This window comes from Henckelia pumila, chromosome 1, assembly GCF_033568475.1.
Source record: "Henckelia pumila isolate YLH828 chromosome 1, ASM3356847v2, whole genome shotgun sequence".
Lineage (NCBI taxonomy): Eukaryota > Viridiplantae > Streptophyta > Magnoliopsida > Lamiales > Gesneriaceae > Henckelia > Henckelia pumila.
The window spans coordinates 39366290-39388748 of record NC_133120.1 but is presented as its reverse complement, the minus strand read 5'-3'; the positions used below and the strand labels follow the sequence as shown (position 1 = coordinate 39388748).

General features: G+C 38.3%; 1 protein-coding gene across 1 annotated transcript; it reads left to right on the top strand.

Annotated features, from left to right (window-relative positions):
* Nucleotides 1-20358: 20358 nt before the first annotated feature.
* On the top strand, nt 20359-21989 carry LOC140861374 (uncharacterized). Its single transcript, XM_073264396.1, has 5 exons — nt 20359-20424; nt 20586-20772; nt 20887-21090; nt 21142-21332; nt 21528-21989. The coding sequence occupies exons 1-5, from the start codon at nt 20359-20361 to the stop codon at nt 21987-21989; spliced, it is 1110 nt and encodes a 369-aa protein (XP_073120497.1).
* Nucleotides 21990-22459: the final 470 nt, after the last annotated feature.

Sequence of the window (22459 nt, the reverse complement as noted above, 5' to 3'; positions counted from 1 at the left end):
GGACTAATGGTGTACAACCAAAACCGCGGACTTTATCCACTCGATAAGTGATAACCACTTGGAAAGTCCGGATAGGGTAGTTCGATCATTCATCATATGAATATCCATTTGCATGCTTCGAACATCTCTATGTTCTTTACCAATGAAACGTGGTACTCTGCATCGCAAATGCTAGTCTCAAACTCGAGCGATCCTTATCCTTATTGTCGGACGGCTCAATCGACTAGAAACAGTTTAGAATATACAGTGACTATAAGATGTGTTTCATGATAGAAATCCCCATGTTCTACCACATCTTACATACACTAAAGTATATTCAAGGTCTTTATCAAAACAACAATAGTATATCACAATATAACAATATGAAGAAAGATAAAGTCATTGCCATTAATAAAAATGTAAATTATATTAAACAAAAGATTGTTTATACAAAGAGTCATCAAATCCCTTAGCCACAAGTTGGCTCACCGGGCACCCACTCTTTCAGTTTCCATTTCGATACTCGCTTGATAACTGTTGTTGTAAGAAAACTTGACAATAGGCAAAGAATCCTGACAATTAGTTCCAAAGTCTAGCACTACTGCTCGTAGCATATCCTGTAAATTCTCAATAGTCCGCTCTGACTGTCTGTCGGTCTAAGGGTGATATGTTGTACTCAGATGCAATCTGGTACCAAGTGCCTTTTGAAGACTGTTCCAAAAGTGTGAAGTGAATCTAGGGTCTCGATCTGAAACTATCGACTTCGGCACACCATGCAATCTCACAACGTTGATAACATACAACTCAGTCATCTGATCATGACGATACGTCATCCTGTACGGAATAAAGCAAGCAGACTTTGTCAATCTGTCAATCACTACCCAAATAGCATCGCATCCTCAAACAGATCGCGGTAGCTTCATGACGAAATCCATCGAAATGTGATCCCACTTCCATTCAGGAACAGATAAACTGTGCAGAAGATCACTTGATTGCTTCCTCTCTACTTTCACCTGTTGACAGTTCAAACATCGGGATACAAATCTCGTAACATCGCTCTTCATCTTCTTCCACCAGAACTGATTTCTCAAACTATTGTACATCTTTCGACCTTCAGGATGTATGCTAAATTTACTGCAATGTGCCTCTCGTAGGATTCGCAGTCTTAACTCAGAAACATCGAGCACAACAATACGATTATTCACAAACAAAGTATCATCTCTAACCTGGAATTCAGACTGATGTCCAGCTCTGGCTTTCTCTATCAAAATCTGAATACTCGGATCGGATTTTTGTGCCTCTCTGATATTCATAAAAAACTCTGGTTCGGCTTGAATAGCAAAAACTCTAATAAACCTCCTATCTATTTCAAACTCTAAACCAGAAGTGCAACAATCATCGATCAATTGAGAAACACCGATAGTAGCAAGAGATAAAGAACAAATCTTTTGGCTCAAAGCATCTGCAGCTGCATTCGATTTCCTTTGATAGTATTTGATTTAACAGTCAAAATCCTTCAACAAATCTAACCATATCATATGTCTCATGTTTAATTCGGACTGCAAAAACAAATATTTCAAACTCTTATGTTAAAAAAATATCTCGAAAGACTCACCATAAAGATAGTGACGCCAGATCTTCAAAGAAAATATGATCGCGGCGAGTTCAAGATCATGAACCGGATATCGAGTTTTGTGCAGCTTCAGCTGTCTTGATGCATAAGCTATCACATGCTTCCTCTGCATAATAATACAGCCCAAACCTCGGTGAGAAGCATCGCAATAAACGGTAAAACCTCCAGTACCTAATGGAATAGATAAAATCGGAGCACTGGTCAGTCTCTTATTCAAATCAATAAAATTGGCCTCACACTCTTCAATCTAGAAAAAAGGCGCATTCTTCTGAGTTAGTTGAGTAATCGGCTTCGCAATAGATGAGAATCCCTCGATAAACCTGCGATAGTAACCCGCTGAACACAAAAAAACTTCGAATCTAAGGCACAGATGTCGATCTAGGACAATTCATAACCGCTTCAATTTTGCTGGAATCGACAGAAATCCCATCTTCGGAAATAATGTGACCGAGTAAAACAACTCGATCTAACCAGAACTCACACTTAGACAACTTGGCAAACAACTGTTCAGCCCGCAAAATCTGCAAGACGATCCTCAAATGCTATGCATGGTCAGTACGGTTCTTCGAATGGATAAGAATATCATCAATGAAAATAATCACAAACTCATCCAAATAACGCTGAAAGATACGGTTCATCAAACCCATAAAAACTGCGGGAGTGTTAGTCAAACCGAACGGCATGACTGTAAACTCAAAATGACCATACCTCGTTCTGAATCGGTTTTAGGAATATATTCCTCTCGCACTCTCAGATGATGATATCCCGACCTCAGATCAATCTTCGAATAGACAGAAGAACCCTGCAGTTGATCAAAAAGGTCATCTATTCGAGGTAAAGGATACCTGTTCTTTACCGTCACTTGATTCAGTTGACGGTAATCAATACAGAGCCGCATAGATCCATCCTTCTTCCGCACAAAGAGAACAAGAGCACCCCAAGGCGACACACTAGGTCTGATGTATCCCTTGGCAATCAATTCCTCGAGCTGTTCTTTTAATTCTCTCAATTCGACCGGTGTCATACGATAAGGAGCTTTGGAAATCGGTTGAGTACCGGACAATAAATCAATGCTGAATTCGATCTCACAAATATGCGGCAATCCAGGAATCTCATCTGGAAATACGTCAGCAAACTCTCTAACCATTTGTATATCAACCAATTCTGGGCTAGATTTCAGGACATCCACTGCACATATAAAGAATCCCTCTGCTCCTTTCTGTAACAAACGAGTCATCGACAAAACTGATATTAAAGGAATTCTGGACCGAGAACCCTTACTGAAAAATTTCCACTCCTCTGCCATCTCCGGTCTAAGGACAACTTTCTGAAAACAGTCAACGGTATCCCTGTACTTGGTCAAAGCATCTTACCGATAATACAGTCAAAATCCGACAACCCAAGCAAAATACAATCGAAATTAATCACATTACCTTCGATACGTACTTCATAGTTCCAAATTAATCTTAAAGACACAATTCCCCCACCCAAAGGTGAAGTAATAGCTACTACAGCAGGAAAACTCTCAGTAGGTAAGGAATTCATAAAAACAAATTTCTCAGATATAAAAGAATGAGATGCACCTGTATCTATCAATACATGAGCATAATAACCAAAAATCGAACAGTTACCCACTATAACATCATCAGGTGCTGCCTGAGCCTGATCCTCAGTCAGAGCAAAGACTTGTTCCTGCTGTCTCGGAGGTTGGTTCGCATTCGGGTTACCTCCCTGTCTATTATGTTGCTGAGGCTGGAAGGAGTGAACCGCAGAAGTCTGCCTCTCAGGCTGAGCCGTCGGTCTAGAAGAACTCCCACTTTGAGCTCGTTCATTACCTCATTGAGGACACACCTTAGCAAAGTGTCCTGGCTGCTGACAGATATTGCAGTTCCCGAAAACTCCTTTACACTGCTCTTGGGGGTGTCAACCTCCACACTTGTTGAAAAATATAGATGAAAATCCAGAACTCTGTCCTGAACCGAAATTCTTGGAGCCACTGGAACTAGAAGAACTGCTCCCTGGTTTCTTGAACTGTTTCCCCTTTGCTCTGAAGTGATCCCTTCTGTAAGGCCCGGGATTATTTGATTTACTTCGAGATTATTTAATTTTAATCCAAGAAAATTTAATTTGAGAATTTTTAGAGTTTAGATTTAAATTCTAATGTTCTTAAATTATTTAGGATTGAAATTGAATTAAAAACAGGGCTAAGGACTATTTTGCAATTTATGAAGAATCTAGGGGCCAAAATGCAAATAAGGGATTTAGTGGAGGACACATGGCATTTATATGTGTTTGAACGTGTAATATATTGGATTATCATCAGATTTCATCTTCTTCAGCTAAGAAAAACCGATAGCTTCATTTCCAATTCCATTTTCATCTTCAAATTTCAATAACTCAATATTCGCTCAACCGATTTCAAATCCAAAGATAGTTTCGGAATCCTTGAAAGAAGAGCTTCGAAGTAACGTATGTTTCTCTTTGATTCAGTATGTTTCAAAAATTATTATGGAGGAATCTGATTTTCTTTCTTATATGTGTTGTTGAGCTTGCAAAGAATATATATTGAAGTCGTATTGAAGAACGGATATCGGTTTGATTGTTATGCATTTTTCAGCCTAGTGTTCGAACCTAGACATGTTTTATTGTGCTGGTTTATGATGATATCTTGTTGATATGAGCTGATTTTGAAGTATAGTATATTGGTATATTGGATTCGATATCGTTTCGGTTACCGATTTTGTATCGTTATGCCATCGGTTTATGATTTGAAGCCGTTTTGATATCTTGTGGTTGAGCTGAATCTGATATGACTTCATTTATGATACATATAGCTAAGGAGCACTTCAATTTCAGCTTTGATAAGAGATTGAAGAGCTCGAGAATCCGGCCTTAGAATCGAAGAAGATTGGAGTAAGATTTGACGCCTTCAAGAATCGAGAAATAATAAGGTATAATACAACATCGAATGAAAGGGATGTGATACTCGAGATTGATGATTTCTTGAGTATTCCCGAAGAAAAATCACATACTTTTTGTTTATATGTTCTTGTTTTAGAACTAGAATTGTTGATCCATCACATGTAGTGGATCTTTAATTATATTAATTGTCTTTGACGTCGTATTGGAGATGAACTACCGAAGATGGATCCATCCACAGTTCAGATGTGAATCTTGAGGCCTGGAGCGGCTTTAAATCTCTATCCAAGATCAGGTACGAGTCTTGAAGCCTAGAGAGGCTTTAAATCTCAAAACACAAGGTTGTATACGAATCTTGAGGCCTGGAGCGGTTTTAAATCTCAATGAATGAAGTTAGTTTACAAATTGCGCAAGTTATTGTTTATATATTAAAGTTGATATATGTTAATCTTTCTTGTATATGTCTTTTATACTAAGAATCCTATTCTTACCGAATTTTGCAGCTATTGTTTTGTTTGTATGTGTGCATGACAATAGAAGGGGCTGGAACGGGCCAAAGTCAACCGTAAGAGATGATGATTGAGAGACTTAGCATGTGGTGTTACGAGTTGTAGTTGAAGTTATGAATTGAGCTCTTTGTTATGTTTTGTTAGAAGTCATGAACTTATTATAGTTGGGAGAAGACATGTTAAATTTATGTGAAGTTGGTTTTGATGTATTCTAGACTTCTAGTTGATGTAACTAAAGCTTGTACATATGTTTGGAAACTTGAGTTGTATGTTAATGCATGTTTTAGATTTGTATTAACATGTTTTAGAACCAAAAGAGAATGTTTGGGAAGAGATCAAAGGGTAAAGAATGCAGTGCAGAAAACAGGGTATGAATCTGCCCAGGACAGGCCCGAGCTGCACTTTTGGCAGCCCGAGCACAGCCCTAAAACCCCCAACCCGAGGGTTGGGTAAAATGGGGCGCTCAATGCCAAATAGTGCCGCTCGAGCGCACCCCTTGTTGAAAAAAAAAATTTGTTTTATCTTTCATCTCATTTGTTTAATGATGTTTGATTACTAATTGCCCTAAGAATGAGATTAGCAACCAGAGGCCCCACAACAGGTGGTATCAGAGAAAAGTTAGTTCTTGGACTGAGTGAGAGAGTGGGGTAGATCGAGTCCTTTTGATTGATTTATTTATTCTTAAAGCATGCTTATGAATTGAATAACTTTACAGCTTTAAGAATCACATGTTTACCTGATTATCTGAAGTGATTGTAAGCATGTTTTTAATGAGAATGAATCAGAACTCCATCTCGTGAGAAGGCATCAAAATGCTAATCAGAGGAGGACTGAAACAGACTTGTTATACATGAAATATTATTGTGCACTAATCTGTTTGATAATCAAATATGCCTCGATGACGGATTACGAGACAGACAGACGCAGTTCCTCAGCCAGAATAGGCAGTTGTAGAACCGATAGTGCCACCGACAACAGAAATTTCTATAACTTAACCGGGTAGTACTTCCAGAGATATGAGTGATGTGACTTCTACTCCAATGGAAACTCTGTTGAAAAGATTCCAGTCCTTTAAACCGCCAACATTGAAGGGAACTGAGAATTCTGTAGAGTGTGAGAGTTGGTTAGAAGATATAGAGCGGTTGTTTGAATCCCTCGATTAGGCAGATGATCGCCGAGTCAGACTTGTTGTTCATCAACTACATGACGTTGCTAAAGGTTGGTGGATAGCAACAAAGAAAGCATTTGAGAATTGAGGTACAATCATTACTTGGTCTTTATTTAAAACTGCATTTTATCAATGATTCTTCCCAGTTTCCTATATAAAAGAAAAAGGAGCAGAGTTTGCTAGTTTGCAACAAGAGCAGTTAAACATCGAAAAATATGTTGTCAAGTTCACGAGTCTACTGAAATCCCCCCCCCCCCCCACATAGCATATAGTGATGAAGCTCAAGCTGATCAGTTCATAAACGGATTGAATCCGAAAGTCTTCACTTTAGTGAATGCTGGACGACCAAACAACTTTGTCGATGCTCTTAATCGTGAAAAGGGAGCAGAAGCTGGTTTACTAAGACAGAGAGGAGCACAGTTTGTACCACCGCCAGCTAGACTATCACAGTATCAGCCACAGATTCCACCACCACCTAGATTTGAGAAAGGAAGTAGTAGTAGCAGAAGTGATTTCTTCAGAGCTAAAGGGAAGCAGTTTAAGAAAGCAGGTAGCAGTTCTTCTAGCTCTAGTGGACAAAGAAAGTTTCAGTCTGGACAGAGTTCAGGTTCCTCTGGAGTATACTGCAACAAATGTGGAGGTCGGCATGCCAGCGACCAATGTAGAGGTGTATTTGGTATTTGTCATATTTGTAACAAGACAGGACATTTTGAAAGAGTCTGCCCACAACGTGGTTCTGAAAGTTCACAAGGTGCTGGATCATCTAGATCAGTGACTCAGCCAGAGAGGCAAGCTTCTTCAGTTCATTCTTTCTAGCCACAGCCACCAGCACAAAGTCAAGAAGGAGTAAGATAGTCAGCGAGTCAACCTCCTAGGCAACAAGCTCGAGTCTTGGCTTTGACTGAGGAGCACGCTCAAGCAGCACCTGATGATGTTATTGCAGGTAACTGCTCTATTTAAGGTTATCCTGCTTATGTGCTAGTAGATACGGGTGCTTCACATACGTTTATTTCTGAAATTTGTTATATCACATGATTTGTCTATTGAGCCATTAGCTACTGTAGTGTCCATCTCTTCACCTTTGGGGAGAGGTATAGTATCTGTGAAATCCGTCAGAAATTGTATGCTACAGTATGAAGGCAATGTGATTGAGATAGACTGTACTTTGCTTGGTTTGTCAGACTTTGATTGTATTATCGGCATAGACATGTTAACCAAGTACAGGGCTACAGTTGATTGTTTTCAAAAGGTTGTGAGATTCATAACAGAGATGGCAGACGAATAGAAGTTTTATGGTAAGGGTTCATGTAGTGACCCTTATCCGGATCACCTACTAAATAGAACTTAGGCACGCAATTAACTTAATTAAAAAGAAATCAGAATTCAAGCAGCGGAAACCATAACATTTATACAATCCAAAGAAAAAGAATCTGTAAATATCCAAAATAATATACAATCAAATCGAATAGCTGTATAAACCCAAAACAACAGAATAAAAACCTAAACGAAGCTCCAGCTGATCAAACACTGCCTAGCCCCTCTTGGATCCACCCGCCTCGTCCAATCGCAAACCTGCCCCATGGAATAGGGTGTCCAGAAACACAGAGTATGAGATGTGAGCATAAAACGCTCAGCACGAGAGTATGAGTATACATGCATGCAAAGTGAACTCCCTATAAACTCGAGGTCAAGGATCAAATAACAAAAACAGACCGGGCTCTGGTATGTAGCACGCTGTGCCGTCGCTTCAGGAGGTGGCTCCCATACCAAAATACCAGTGGATATGCCGGACCCAAATCGATGGAAGTCCAACCACTAACAGGATAGGGTAAAACCCTACTATAGACATCTCAAAAGAGATAACTCAATATGCAAATGTATGCATCATAAAATCATGGAATATAAATCATGCAGTCACATAATACATGCATACTCAGTCAGGATATCTCGAACAGTACTTTCGTACCTCAAATACTAGGCAAGTGCTATCAGCCCTAGGTCCACGCTTATAATCCGCGCTACACTGCCAAATGATACTACTATCATTATAGCGCTCTAAAAGCCTTAACTAAGCTAAAGCATACTCCTAAATATTTTTAGGAAGCAAAAGCTATACCTTCGTCCGTCGTTAGCCCTTTGCTGTCGATTGCCTCAAAACTAGGCCACAGCTCCGGTACGACGCCTGGATCGCTATGACACTTCAGAATTTCCCGATGGGACGCCTAGAATTCCCTAGATCTGAATTAGAAGGCTAAGGAATCGAGAGAGAAGAGGTGATCGGTGCGTCTAAAATCTGAATCTCGGCCCTCCTATTTATAGACGGAGTTCGGATCGTCCGAACTGGACTTTGAAGCATCTGAACACGATCGGACCGTCCGATCTCGACTTCAGGTCATCCGAACCCAATAATACGTCGTTGCTTATGTCAGCACAATGACGTCATCCATGAAGACTGTCGGCAACACGTTCGGAGTGTCCGAACCACTCTTCGGATCGTCCGAACCCTGACTTCGGACCTTTCGAACCCTGACTTTGGAGCCTCCGAACTCGACGACCCTTGAACCATTTTCGAGCGTTCTGAATCCATTTCCAAACTCTGTTAATCCATATGGGACTCCCTTAATCAAGTTTTATTACATCTAAACATGATCGTATTATTAATTACTCATAAATCGTTAATTCTGGATACGGGTTACTATAGTTCACGATCGAGAATCCCTTTGATATCTGTATTGTCTATGACTCACTTATTGCAGAAAAGAGTAGAGGGATTTCTTATATAGGCCATGGATGTACTGAAGACTAGCCTAAAATTGGTAGATTTGCCAGTGGTTAGTGAATTTGCTGATGTCTTTCCTGATGAGATCCCAGGATTGCCTACAGCTCGAGAGGTAGACTTCAGTATAGAGCTGATTCCAGGTACGCAACCGATATCGAAAGCTCCATACATAATGGCTCCTGTTGAGATGAAGGAACTGAAAGATCAACTTGAGTATCTTCATTCAAAAGGGTACATTAGACCGAGCGTTTCTCCTTGGGGCGCTCCGGTACTGTTTGTACGAAAGAAGGACGGATCGATGAGGCTTTGTATTGACTACCGACAACTGAATAAAGCAATGATAAAGAATCATTATCATTTGCCTAGAATCAATGATTTGTTTGATCAGTTGCAGGGTTCGTCAGTATATTATAAGATTGATTTGAGATTCGGCTATCATCAGCTGAGGGTACGAGATGAGGATGTATCAATGACTGCTTTCAGAACGAGGTATGTCATTACGAGTTCATTGTTATGCCATTTGGTTTGAACAATGATCCAGCTATTTTTATGGGATTGATGAATCCGGTATTTCTGAAATATTTGGATGACTTTTTCATTATCTTTATTGATGATATTCTGATATATTCGAAGAATTTATATGATCATGCTGAACATCTGAGAATCGTTTTGAAAACATTGAGAGAAGAGAAATTATATGCCAAACTGTCAAAATGTGAATTTTGGTTGCAGAAAGTCATTTTTCTTGGGCATATTATTTCAGGGGATGGTATTTCAGGCGATCCGAGCAAGGTTGAGGCAGTAATCAGTTGGCCAAGACCTACTTCAGTTTTGGAAATACGGAGTTTTATGGGCTTAGCAGGTTACTATCAAAGATTTATCGGAGATTTCTCTAGTATTGCAAAGCCTATTACTGAATTGACACAGAAGAATGCACCGTATATCTAGACGGAAGCATGTGAAGCTAGTTTTATTGAGCTGAAGAAGAGGTTAACGACTGCACCGGTCTTGACGATTCCCTCAGGTATTGGTGATTTCACTGTATACTATGATGCTTATCACAGGGGATTGGGATGTGTTCTTATGCAGCGAGGACATGTTATTGCTTATGCCTCGAGACAATTGAAGCCGCATGAGACTCGATATTCTGATGTATTTGAAGAATTTATATGATCATGCTGAACATCTGAGAATCGTTTTGAAAACATTGAGAGAAGAGAAATTATATGCCAAACTATTTAAATGTCAATTTTTGTTGCATAAAGTCATTTTTCTTGGGAATATTATTTCAGGGGATGGTATTTCAGTCGATCCAAGCAAGGTTGAGGCAGTGATCAGTTGGCCAAGACCTACTTCAGTTCTAGAAATACGGTGTTTTATGGGCTTAGCGGGTTACTATCAAAGATTTATCAGATATTTCTCTAGTATTGCAAAGCCTATTACTCAATTGACACAAAATAATGCACCGTATATCTGGACGAAAGCATGTGAAGCTAGTTTTATTGAGCTGAAGAAGAGGTTAACGACTGCACCGGTCTTGACGATTCCCTCAGGTATTGGTGATTTCACTGTATACTGTTATGCTTATCACAGGGGCTTGGGATGTGTTCTTATGCAGCGAGGACATGTTATTGCTTATGTCTCGAGACAATTGAAGCCGCAAGAGACTCGATATCCAATTCATGATCTCGAAATGGTAGCCATTGTCTTTGCATTGAAGATATGGCGACACTATTTATACGGTGAGAAATTTGAAATTTATTCTAACAATAAAAGCTTGAAATATCTGTTTTCGCAGTCTAAACTGAACATGAGGCAACGAAGATGGCTTCATTTATTGAATGACTTTGATTGCGAAATCAAATACTATCTAGGGAAATCCAATGCAGTGGGTGATGCATTGAGTAAAAATATATGTTCCCTATATTTATCTACTATCGGTATTTCTCATTTGATAGATAATTGATGTACTGCTGGATTAGTATTTAAAACAGATGTGAAGCCTATCCGTGTTTGTGCTATTCGAGCTGAGCCTGAGTTATTGATTCAAATCAGAGAAGCACATAAAGATGATCAGAGTATTCAAAAGTCGATTGAGATTGTCAGAGTAGGGCATCGATCAGAATATCAGGTTAGCACTAATGATGTGTTATATATGAATAACAGAGTTGTTGTTCTAGATGTTTCTAATTTGAGACAGTTTGCAAGAAGCCCACAGCAGTAGATTTAGTATTCATCCTGGTGGCAGAAAAATGTAAAATGACTTGAAGAATCAGTATTGGTGGAAACAGATGAAGTCTGATGTCACCGAATATGTATATCATTGTCTGAATTTCCAGCAGATGAAGGCAGAAAGAAAGAAACCAGGTGGTTTATTGCATAGCTTGTCTATTACTGAATGGAAATGGGATCACATTTCCATGGATTTCGTTACAAAGCTACCACGTTCATCCAGAGGATGTGATGCTATCTGGGTGATTATTGACAGATTGACGAAATCAGCATGTTTTATTCCATACAAGATGACGTATCGACATGATCAGATGGCAGAAATATACGTCAGAGAAGTGGTAAAATTTCACGGTGTGCCTAAGTCTATTGTATCTTATCGATATCTCGATTCACATCTCACTTTTGGCACAGTCTGCAACAAGCTCTAGGTACTCGTTTGCACTTGAGTACTGCTTATCATCCTCAGACTCGTTACCACTTGTGGAGTTCTCGTACAATAACAGTTATCAAACGAGTATTGAGATGGATCCATTTGAAGCTTTGTATGGAAAGAAGTGCAGATCACCACTGTATTGGGATGATATCTCAGAGGTACCTGAACTTGGGCCTGATATGGTTCGAGAGATGACTAAGAAAGTGAAGCTTATCCAATAGAGAATGAAGACACCTCAGCATAGACAAGCCAGATATGCGAATGTCAGACACTGACCATTATGTTTTGAGCTGGGAGACAGAGTATTCTTGAAAATTTCTCCGTTCAGAGGTACTGTCAGATTTGGCAAGAGAGGAAAGTTGTCTCCGAGATTTATCAGTTTGTATGAGATTCTCAAGAAGATAGATGATCTTGCCTATAGACTTGCATTACCTCCATCTTTATCTGGAATTCATGATGTGTTTCAAAAGTAGCAGCCTGATGCATCTCATGTTCTTCAACCTGATGAAGCTGAACTTGACAAAACATTGAGTTACTTTGAGAATCCGATACAGATTCTGGATCAGAAAGAAAAGCAACTCCGAAACAAGAATATTCAGTTGGTCAAAGTTCAGTGGAATCGACATGGAGTTGAAGAAGCGACCTGGGAGACTGAAGAAGATATGAAACAGAGATTTCCTGAGTTATTTCACTGATGTGAGTTCTTATTCAGTATTTCTGTTATTGCCTTATCTTATGTGTATATAGATTGCATGCAATTTCGAGGACGAAATCATATCTTAGAAGGGGAGAAATCTAAGGCCCGAAATTATTTGATTTACTCCGAGATTATTTAATTTTAATCCGAGAAAATTTAATTTGATAATTTTTAGAGTTTAGATTTAAATTCAAATGTTTTTAAATTATTTAGGATTGAAATTTAATTAAGAAGAGGTCTGAGGACTATTTTGCAATTTATGAAAAATTGAGGGGCCAAAATGCAAATAAGGGAATTAGTGGAGGACACATGGAATTTATATGTGTTTGAACGTGTAATATATTGGATTATCATCAGAATTTCATATTTTTCAGCTAAGGAAACCCGGTAGCTTCATTTCCAATTCCATTTTCATCTTCAAATTTCAATAACTCAAGATCTGCTCAACCGATTTCAAATCCAAAGATAGTTTCGGAATCCTTGCAACAAGAGCTTCGAAGTAACGTATGTTTCTCTTTGATTCAGTATGTTTCGAAAATTATGATGGAGGATTCTGATTTTCTTGCTTATATGTGTTGTTGAGCTAGCATAGAATATATATTGAAGTCGGATTGAAAACGGATATCGGTTTGATTGTTATGCATTTTCCAGCCAAGTGTTCGAACCTAGCAATGTTTTATTGTGCTAGTTTATGATGATATCTTGTTGATATGAGCTGATTTTGAAGTATAGTAGATTGGTATATTGGATTCGATATCGTTTTGGTTTCCGATTTTGTATCGTTATGCCGTCGGTTTATGATTTGAAGACGTTTTGATATCTTGTGGTTGAGATGAATCTGATAGGACTTCATTTCCGACACATATAGCTAAGGAACACTTCAATTTCAGCTTTGATAAGAGATTGAAGAGCTCGAGAATCCGGCCTTTGAACCAAAGAAGATTGGAGTAAGATTTGACACCCTCAAGAATCGAGAAATAAGAAGGTATAATACAACATCGAATGAAAGGGATATGATACTCGAGATCGATGATTTCTTGAGTATTCCCACAGAAAAATCAAATACTTGTTGTTTATATGTTCTTGTTTTAGAACTAGAATTGTTGATCCATCACAGGTAGTGGATCTTTAATTATATTAATTGTCTTTGACGTCGTATCAGAGATGAACTACCGAAGATGGATCCATCCACGGTTCAGATGTGAATCTTGAGGCCTGGAGCGTCTTTAAATCTCTACCCAAGATCACGTACGAGTTTTGAGGCCTAGAGAGGCTTTAAATCTCAAAACCCAAGGTTGTATACGAATCTTGAGGCCTGGAGAAGGTTTAAATCTCAATGAATGAAGTTAGTTTAAAAATTGCTCAAGTTATTGTTTATATCTTAAAGTTGATATATGTTAATCTTGCTTGTAAATGTCTTTTAAACTGAGAATCATATTCTCACCGGATGTTCCGGCTATTGTTTTGTTTGTATGTGTTCATGACAATAGGAGGGGCTGGAACGGGCCAAAGTCAATCGTAAGAGATGATGATTGAGAGACTTAGCATGTGGTGTTTTGGGTTGTAGTTGAAGTTATGAATTGAGATCTTTGTTATGTTTTGTTAGAAGTCATGAACTTATTATAGTTGGGAGAAGACATGTTAAATTTATGTGAAGTTGGTTTTGATGTATTCTAGACTTCTAGTTGATGTAACTAAAGCTTCTACATATGTTTGGAAACTTGAGTTGTATGTTAATGCATGTTTTAGATTTGTATTAACATGTTTTAGAACCAAAAGAGCATGTTCGGGAAGAGATCAAAGGGTCAAGAATGAAGTGCATAAAACAGGGTATAAATCTGCCCAGGACAGGCCCGAGCTGCACTTTTTGGCAGCCCGAGCGCAGCCCTAAAACCCCCCAACCCGAGGGTTGGGTAAAATGGGGCGCTCGAGCAGCCAAATAGTGCCGCTCGAGTGCACCCATTTTTGAAAAAAAAAATTTGTTTGATCTTTCATCTCACTTGTTTAATGATGTTTGATTACTAATTGCCTTATGAATGAGATTAGCAACCCGAGGCCCCACACCTTCTGTTACCGCCACTGCTTCCTCCTTCAAACCTCGGTGGTTGGTTGTGACACTGAGACGGTTGGTTTTGATACTAAGACGGTTGGTTATGAGACTTTCTCGGCTTTTGAGGCACATACTGAGCTCCTCTCTGTCTCATCAAACCTGCTTCAGCTCCCCTTTGCATGATTCATAGCATCCACAAAATTATCAGGCCTAATAGTGTTTACCAACGTAAAGATATCGGGGTTCAAGCCATTAATGAACTGGTCGGATTTTGCTTCTTCATTGTTGGCAAAATGCATTGCAAACTTCAGCAAGCTATCAAACTTAGACACATACTCCTCAATATTCATGTTCCCTTGCTTCAGAGTGGCAAATTCAGCACCTTTGTCCTTTCTATAAGACACTAGAAAGAAACTCTTAAAGAATTCAGTCTTGAACAAACTCCAAGTGACAACTGTAACTCGATTCTCAAGAGCCTTTTCATCGAAATCCACCAGCTCTTAGAAACACCCTGCAGCTGATGAATCACTAACCTGGTTCGGCGGTCATCTGAATAGTCGAGAGAATCAAACAACTGATCAATGTCCTCAAGCTAACTCTCACAGTCAATAGCATTTTCAGTACTCTTCAAGGTTGGCGGTTTGAATGACTGAAACCTCCTCTTTAAGGTTTCCATAGGCGTCGCTGCGACTTCCATCTGATCAGTTTTGGTAATAGCCTGTTCGTTCGAAGGAGTAACTGGCGGTGGGTTTCTGTTAATTACTCGACGAGGACCCATCTGATAATCAAAGGGTTAGGACACAAGATATCTCAATCTCTTCAATTCGGTTCCCTTCAACCTCTCAAGAATTTGGATACAAGTCGATAAACAATACAGTTATATCTCAAGTAGTTCATGTTTTATAAATTAAATCACATACTCATGTAATTCAATAATTCTCAATAACAAAGCATGCACGCATGGAATTCAAATAATCATTTAAATAACTCAATCACATGCGAGAAGCCAATACAAGCGGACTCGATCTACCCCGCTCACTTCTAGTTCAAAACCAAGAACTTATCTCTCTGATACCACTTAATGTGAGACCTCGATTCTAACCATCTTATTACGAATAATCCATCAATAATAATAAGAGAGCCAAGAAAGAAAGACAGGAAGTAAAAAAAACATTCTTTTGAACAGTGCCTCGCTCGAGCGGTGAAAATCGCCCGCTCGAGCGAGCAAAACTATGCACGTATTCATGAAGATCTCTCACTCAAGCGGTAAGAAACGTCCGCTCGAGCAAGAAAAACTCTGCCTTAAAAAAAAGAAGCCCCTCGCTCGAGCAAGAATAAACCTCCGCTCGAGCGAGACCTGCTCTAAACCAGAAACTTGGAATTAAACTCATTCAATACTCCAACCCTAAATCAAACATAAACAAGTCGAGATACAAATACATATGACATCAACATTCAAACTTCAATATTCTAATATTAGATACAACGAGTTCCAAAACCAAGTCGAGTTCTAACATGCTTTCAAAACAACAAAATTTCAACATGCTAATAGATCCTAAACCAAAGTCCCACTTCTATTCCTTGATCTCGATTCTAACCAAGCTCATCTGACTCGATCCTGCCCCACTTGTCGCCAAGTACACATACAAAACAAAGCAACAGCCGGATAACTCCGGTGAGAATGATATTCCCAGTAAAAGCAACATAAAATGAAATAACAAGTAATATATCAATAACTTGATATAAAGACAACATATTCAATGTTAATACGAATGAAATGCATCTCTTTAAAACCGGGATATCAACTCTGATAATCAAAGAATTTCTATTATTCTTTTTGGATCCCAAGGATGAGATCACGTAACAACTCACCGACTCTCCCGATCGAGGTGGTGTCACGTATCTCCATATCTAGACTTTGGTGTGACTATAAGGAGTATGCTGACACTAGGTGAACTTCTACAATTCAGTCCACTCGAATATAGCCCCCAAAACGTCTAAACAAAAAGGTTCGAATGCATATAGAAAACTCAAAGCATTAAACCATAATTCAATTAATAACAAGAGTTCAATCAACAAAATACAAGTTCCCCACTCCAGAACAAGTATTGATGCAAGTATGTGATTTAGGAGAAACTCAAGAACCATCTATCTTGAGTGTTCTATCCCGCTTAACTGATGTCTACTTATACATTTTCGATTCAAAAGATCCAACTCTTGATAAGCTACAATAAGAGATTTATATCAAAATCTAAACAACCAATAATTCAAACGATCAAGGTAAAACTCTTTACCGCTCTTCGACGATTCGAATCTTGCTAAATCTGGGCTCAACAATCTTCGAACCAATCTGTACGGAGGCATTAGAGGATCAATAACGACAATGAAACCCAAACTAACACGGTTCAATCAATTCAAATCAAACGATACCCAAAAATCAAACCGACGGCATAACGGCTATATTCTGATTAACCGAAATCACAGGAAGCAGTATAACATAGAAACCAACTCAATACAACCCCAAAATCAACAAAAAGACTCAAAACCAACAAATCTCAAAACTCAATTTTCGAACAACACTTCAAAAATTCATAACAATTCCAAACGACGCTCCTTTTCCAATCCGACTGAGAATAAACGATAATAACTAGTTCAATAAAATCATATCCGAAACTCATTCGATTATAATAACATCCAAAAAATGAAATATAACTAATCGGAGAAAAACTTACGATAGAACGAAGCTCTCGTTGCCGATATCGCTAAACTAACTTTGGATTTAAATTCTACCGGACGGATCGAGCGGAAACCAAAGATCAAAAGATTGAAGATGCGTTTGGGGCTCTTCAATGGAGGCACACGCTTTGACGGAGAATAAGGAAGAAAGGAATGAAGACGAATTCAACTCCTAAGCCAAGATATTATAACAATTCCCATCTTTGCATTTAAGTCCGTGAAAATTCCAAAATTTGCAAAATAGTCCTTGATCAAAATCAAATCGGCTCTCGAATTCTATAATCTCTTATTATCTCAAATAAACTCAATTAAGATAAATTTGGGGTGTTACATTTATTTACGCTTAGTTCTTATCTATCTTTATAATTATTTATTTTTCTTATTTTTATTTTTATTCAACTCGTCGCACCCTTTTTATTATTTTGTCTAGATTAAGTTAAATAATTAAATCTTGATAATTAACTACAGTCTCTTTGTGATCGATATTTGGACTCTCTGTCCACTTACTATAACTTGACCTGGTACGCTTTCAAAAAATTTATTTAATACCGAATTGGTCGGTCAGATACCATGGTTGAGTATGCATGTTTTATGTTTGCATGTTTTTTGTGACATTATTTTATTTACATTGATTATGTCACGGATATTATGCTGCATGCATAATCACGTTGAGCCTACACCTTGTTGTAACCAGTAGAGGGGTCGCTCAGCCCATTATATTTTGTGGATGGATGTCATGGTTTTGGAACCAGTTATGTCCACGGTTTATGGTATGGGAGCCACCTCCTGATGCGACGTCCCAACGTGCTACATACCATGGGGCCTCTAACTGAGCAGTATTCTACATTGATAGGTTCCCGGTACCTTTCACTTTCATTTAGCATTCATAGCATGTGTATACTCATATGTTTGTACTGTGCGTTATTTTCTCACATCCTCGGTTTTGTTCTGGACACCCCATTCCATGGTACAGGACTTAGGTTGGACAGACCAGGTGGTAGTGGTCGTTGAGCAGGAACAGGGTGGATTGCATTGTATCAGGTTCATTTTTGTGGGATTTAATATTATTTTTGATTGAGTTGTATAACGTTTATTTGTTCGTGGCTGGTTGTATTCTGTCGGTAGTTTCCAAGTTGGATTATTAAGTTTCCATTGTTGTATTTTGATTAATCACGTTTTAAGTTAATTGCATGCTTAAAGATTTGTTTACTTAGTGATTTTGGGACGGGTCACTATAAATTTTCTTCAAACACCACATCTCTGCTTACATATATCCTCTTGGACACTGGATCATAAAGTCTATATGCTTTTGAATTTCACTCATCCCTGGAAAAACACATTGAAAACTTTTATCATCCAGCTTCTTTCTCTTATTGTCTGATACATAAACATGGGAAATACACAGGTCTCTGATACCAAATTGTTATAAACTCTTAAGCCCATAGTAATATACTGAAAATATAAGAACTCTCTTATTGAACTCCAAGCAAGCTGCTAGCTTTTATATGCCTTAAAAAATAGAAAAGTCTTTTCACAAAGAGAATCACGTTCTACGCAATCTGAGAACATGATAACATAAAAAAGGAAAGAGTCAAATGTCCTAAATAATAGGAATTATTTAACAAAATGACATCCTAACAATTTTTACATCTTCAATCCTAAGATACTCAACAGAAACATAGCTATCGATTCAACACTATTGTAAGAAATGTCTATCCATGTTGGCCCATGTGTATTGGACTTGCTCTTGTTTGGGCCAATGTAAAGCTCCAAGAACAGTGGAATGTGAGAAAAGTAATCATCCAAGCACTGATATTATCGGGAAGAAGTTATTTGAGTGTATTGCTCTGTAGAACTCAAGGAATGAATCTTGAGCTGTAATACTTATATTTTGAGACTGATTTGTATTGGATGTTCATTGAAGTTTTCTTATAAAGAGGTGGCTGGTTTTCCTGTGGATGTAGACCTAGTTACAAGGGCCGAACCACGTAATTGCATTGTGTTCTACATTGATTGGAGTTGTGTGTGTTTGCATATCAATAGTTTCTTCTTTCTGTTCATGTCTTTCTTGCATTTGCTTGGAACAATGGATATATAGGATATTGTATTTGTTTCTGATATTACCTTACAACAATGAAATTGTTGTTGATTTTGCTTTAAGTTTAATGCATCGATTTAAAGATAAAGTGCTTGTGTGGGTATATATAATTAAATGTATATAACTTCTAAAAACATCTATAATTTTTAAATTAAAAACCAGAATAAGTCATTAATCGAGACGATAAAACAAATCAATGCTCAATAAATATGGAAAGACACGACAGAACAAAATAAAAGTAAAAAATTCAAAGAAAACATTATACTAGACAAAATGACGATGTAGCGACGGTGGATCGGTGGAAGCAAGAACGGATCTAAAAAATAACCAGAAAAATATGGTTACTCCTTAACAAATACTCAAGATGAGGAGAAATGTTTAAGATCTGAAAATCAAGAAAGTAAACCAATAGAATAACATATTAATCGGTCTTTATGACCTGTATTAAGGGAACATTGCATTTATGACCTGGAGTGCAAGGTTCGAATCCTAGGGAGGGCAAAAACACCCTACTAGGGGGGAGAAGATCATGAGAGAAAGAATGAACTGGGCCAGCCCAGTTCATTACAACTTTTCCCAAAGGTGATGAGTTGCAGACTGAAATTCTTGAGGAAGAGATGACTGCCAACGCCAATCTGAGTTTGAGACAACTAGGAACTCCTGACTTGAATCAAAAACATTTATGAATTACTTTTCCTACCTTAGAAAATAATGCTACTTTTGAGTTAAACTCTAGGCTAATTCACTTATTACCTTCGTTCCGTGGTCTTGCAGGTGAGGACCCGAACAAGCACTTAATGGAATTCCATGTGGTATGCACAAGCATGAAACCCCATGGAGTAACAAAGGAGCAAATCCAGCTGAGAGCCTTTCCATTTTCATTGAATAATGCTACAAAATATTGGCTATACTATTTACCATCTTGATCCATCACCACCTGGACAAAGATGAAGAGGTTATTTCTAGAGAAGTACTTTCCAGCTTCAAGAGCAGCAACCATCAGGAAAGAAATCTATGGGTGAAAGCAATTTACAGGGAAATCACTGCACGAGTATTGAGAGTGGTTCAAAAAGCTTTGCACTAGCTGCCAACAACACCAGATAAGTGAAAATCTTTTAATCCAATATGGCTGCAAATTCTCAGCAATTTGGCACAAACAGGAATGATTCTGCACCCAGAAGGAATAACGAGGTAAATGTTTCTTCCCTTGAGCAACAATTGATTGAACTGACATCTCTTGTGCGTCAGATGGCTGTAGGGAATAGATAGATGGCAAAGGCATGTGGAATTTGTGCTGCAGTGGGACATGCAACTGACATGTGTCCCACACTTCAAGAGGATCTACTGAACAGGTCAATGCTACTGGCGTATTTCCTGAACCACCACAGCAGAAGTATGATCCTTACTCTAACACATACAATCCAGGTTGGAAAGATCACCCCAATATGAATGGAAACCCACCAATGAATCAATCGAGTACTCAAGCTTATAGGCCAACCTATCCTCCACAGCCACAGCGTCCTCAAGTTCCAATGCGTGGTGAGTTTCTAGAAAACATTGTTAAGGATCTTACTACTAATACTGTAACTTTTCAACAGGAAACTCGAGCAAGTATCCAACACTTGAACACTCAGGTGGGGTAGTTGGCAACAGCAATAAACAGGTTGGAGGCACAAAATTCTAGCAGCTTACCATCACAGACAGTGGTGAATCCGAAGGAGAATGTTAGTGCAATCACCTTGAATAGTGGAAAGGAGTTGAAGATTTGTGAAGAGGCGGTTCAACAACCGGTAGAGGATGAAGATGATAAGGAATCTAAGGTGGAGGAGAATGATAAAATTCACGAGGCACCAAGAGGTAAGTTTCCTCCTATTTCTGATTATAAACCTGTAGCCTCGTTTTCCTTAGCATTGAAAGAGCCTAGGAGGGATGAAGGAATTAAGGGGATTTATGAAATTTTTCGTAGATGTGATGTAAATATTCCTTTGTTAGATGCTATCAAACAAGTCCCTCGTTATGCTAAATTTTTAAAAGAATTGTGTACTGTGAAGAGAAAACACAAACTGAAGGGGTGTAAGAAATTTGAATTGGGAGAACAGGTTTTTGCTATAATTCAAAGAAAAATACCTACAAAATGCAAGGACCCAGGTATGTTTTCTATTTCTTGTAAAATAGGAGATGTTCAGCTTGACACGTCCATGCTAGATTTAGGAGCATCGATTAATGTCATGTCATACTCTGTTTATGCTTCCTTAAACTTAGGGCCTTTAAATAAAACTGAAATTGTTATCCAGATGGCTGATAGATCTACTATTTATCCTAGGGGTCTGTTAGAAGATGTTCTTGTGCAAGTTGACAATTTGGCCTTTCCTGCTGATTTCTATGTTCTTGACATGAACAAAAATGATTTGAATAGTCCTATTTTGTTAGGAAGACCACTTCTTAAAACAACAAAGTCCATCATAGATGTTAACAATGGCACTCTCACTATGGAGTTTGATAGGGAGGTTGTTAAGTTTCATATTTTTGATACCCTGCAAATTCCTGATTGTGAAAGTGTTGTTAATAATCTTGATGTCATTAATCACTTGTCGCAAGAACACAAGAAGGTTGTGAATGAGGATAAAGTTAAGGAGGTTATTGCAAGACCTATTGATAATTTTACTGCTGAAATTTTTTGTTCTGATCTGAAGGTACCAAAGAAAGCGAAGAAGAGAAATCAAAGACCAAAAATTACTGCAAAACTGCACAAGTAGGTGAAGGTGGTTAGAAAAACTAGATATGAACCATCATGAGCGAAAGAAGCATACAGTCGGGCCGACAAGTGTAAACAGAGGCGCTGCTTGGGAGGCAACCCAAGGGGAGTATTTCTTTTCATTCTTAGTTTTTATTTATTTTTGTTTTGCATTTTTTCTTACATTGGGGACAATGTAAGATTTTAAGTATGGGGGAGAGACTTAAGATTGGAAAAACATGCTCGCTCGATCGGTCAACTTCTACCGATCGAGCGAGACGGACTGTTCGGAAAAAAATCTGTAATTTAGGAATTTTTATTTTTAAGAACTCTAGCCTTAATTAAAATATATATCTCGAATTTTAGAGTCTCAAAATCATTCTGAATCTGTTTTGGACGGCGAGAGCTTGGAGAACTCTCTTGGCGGCTAGGTTTCTTCTCTCTTTTCTTAGATTTAATTTTATTTCATGAATTTTTCTAGAAAATTCATGA

What these genes read in the sequence shown, in the direction of transcription:
- LOC140861374 (XM_073264396.1), top strand. Translation starts at nt 20,359, where the DNA reads ATGGCTGCAAATTCTCAGCAATTTGGCACAAACAGGAATGATTCTGCA. An exon ending in TCCTCAAGTTCCAATGCGTG is followed by an intron (nt 20,773 to 20,886) that starts GTGAGTTTCTAG and finishes AGTTGGCAACAG; the next exon opens with CAATAAACAGGTTGGAGGCA. An exon ending in AATTCACGAGGCACCAAGAG is followed by an intron (nt 21,091 to 21,141) that starts GTAAGTTTCCTC and finishes CGTTTTCCTTAG; the next exon opens with CATTGAAAGAGCCTAGGAGG.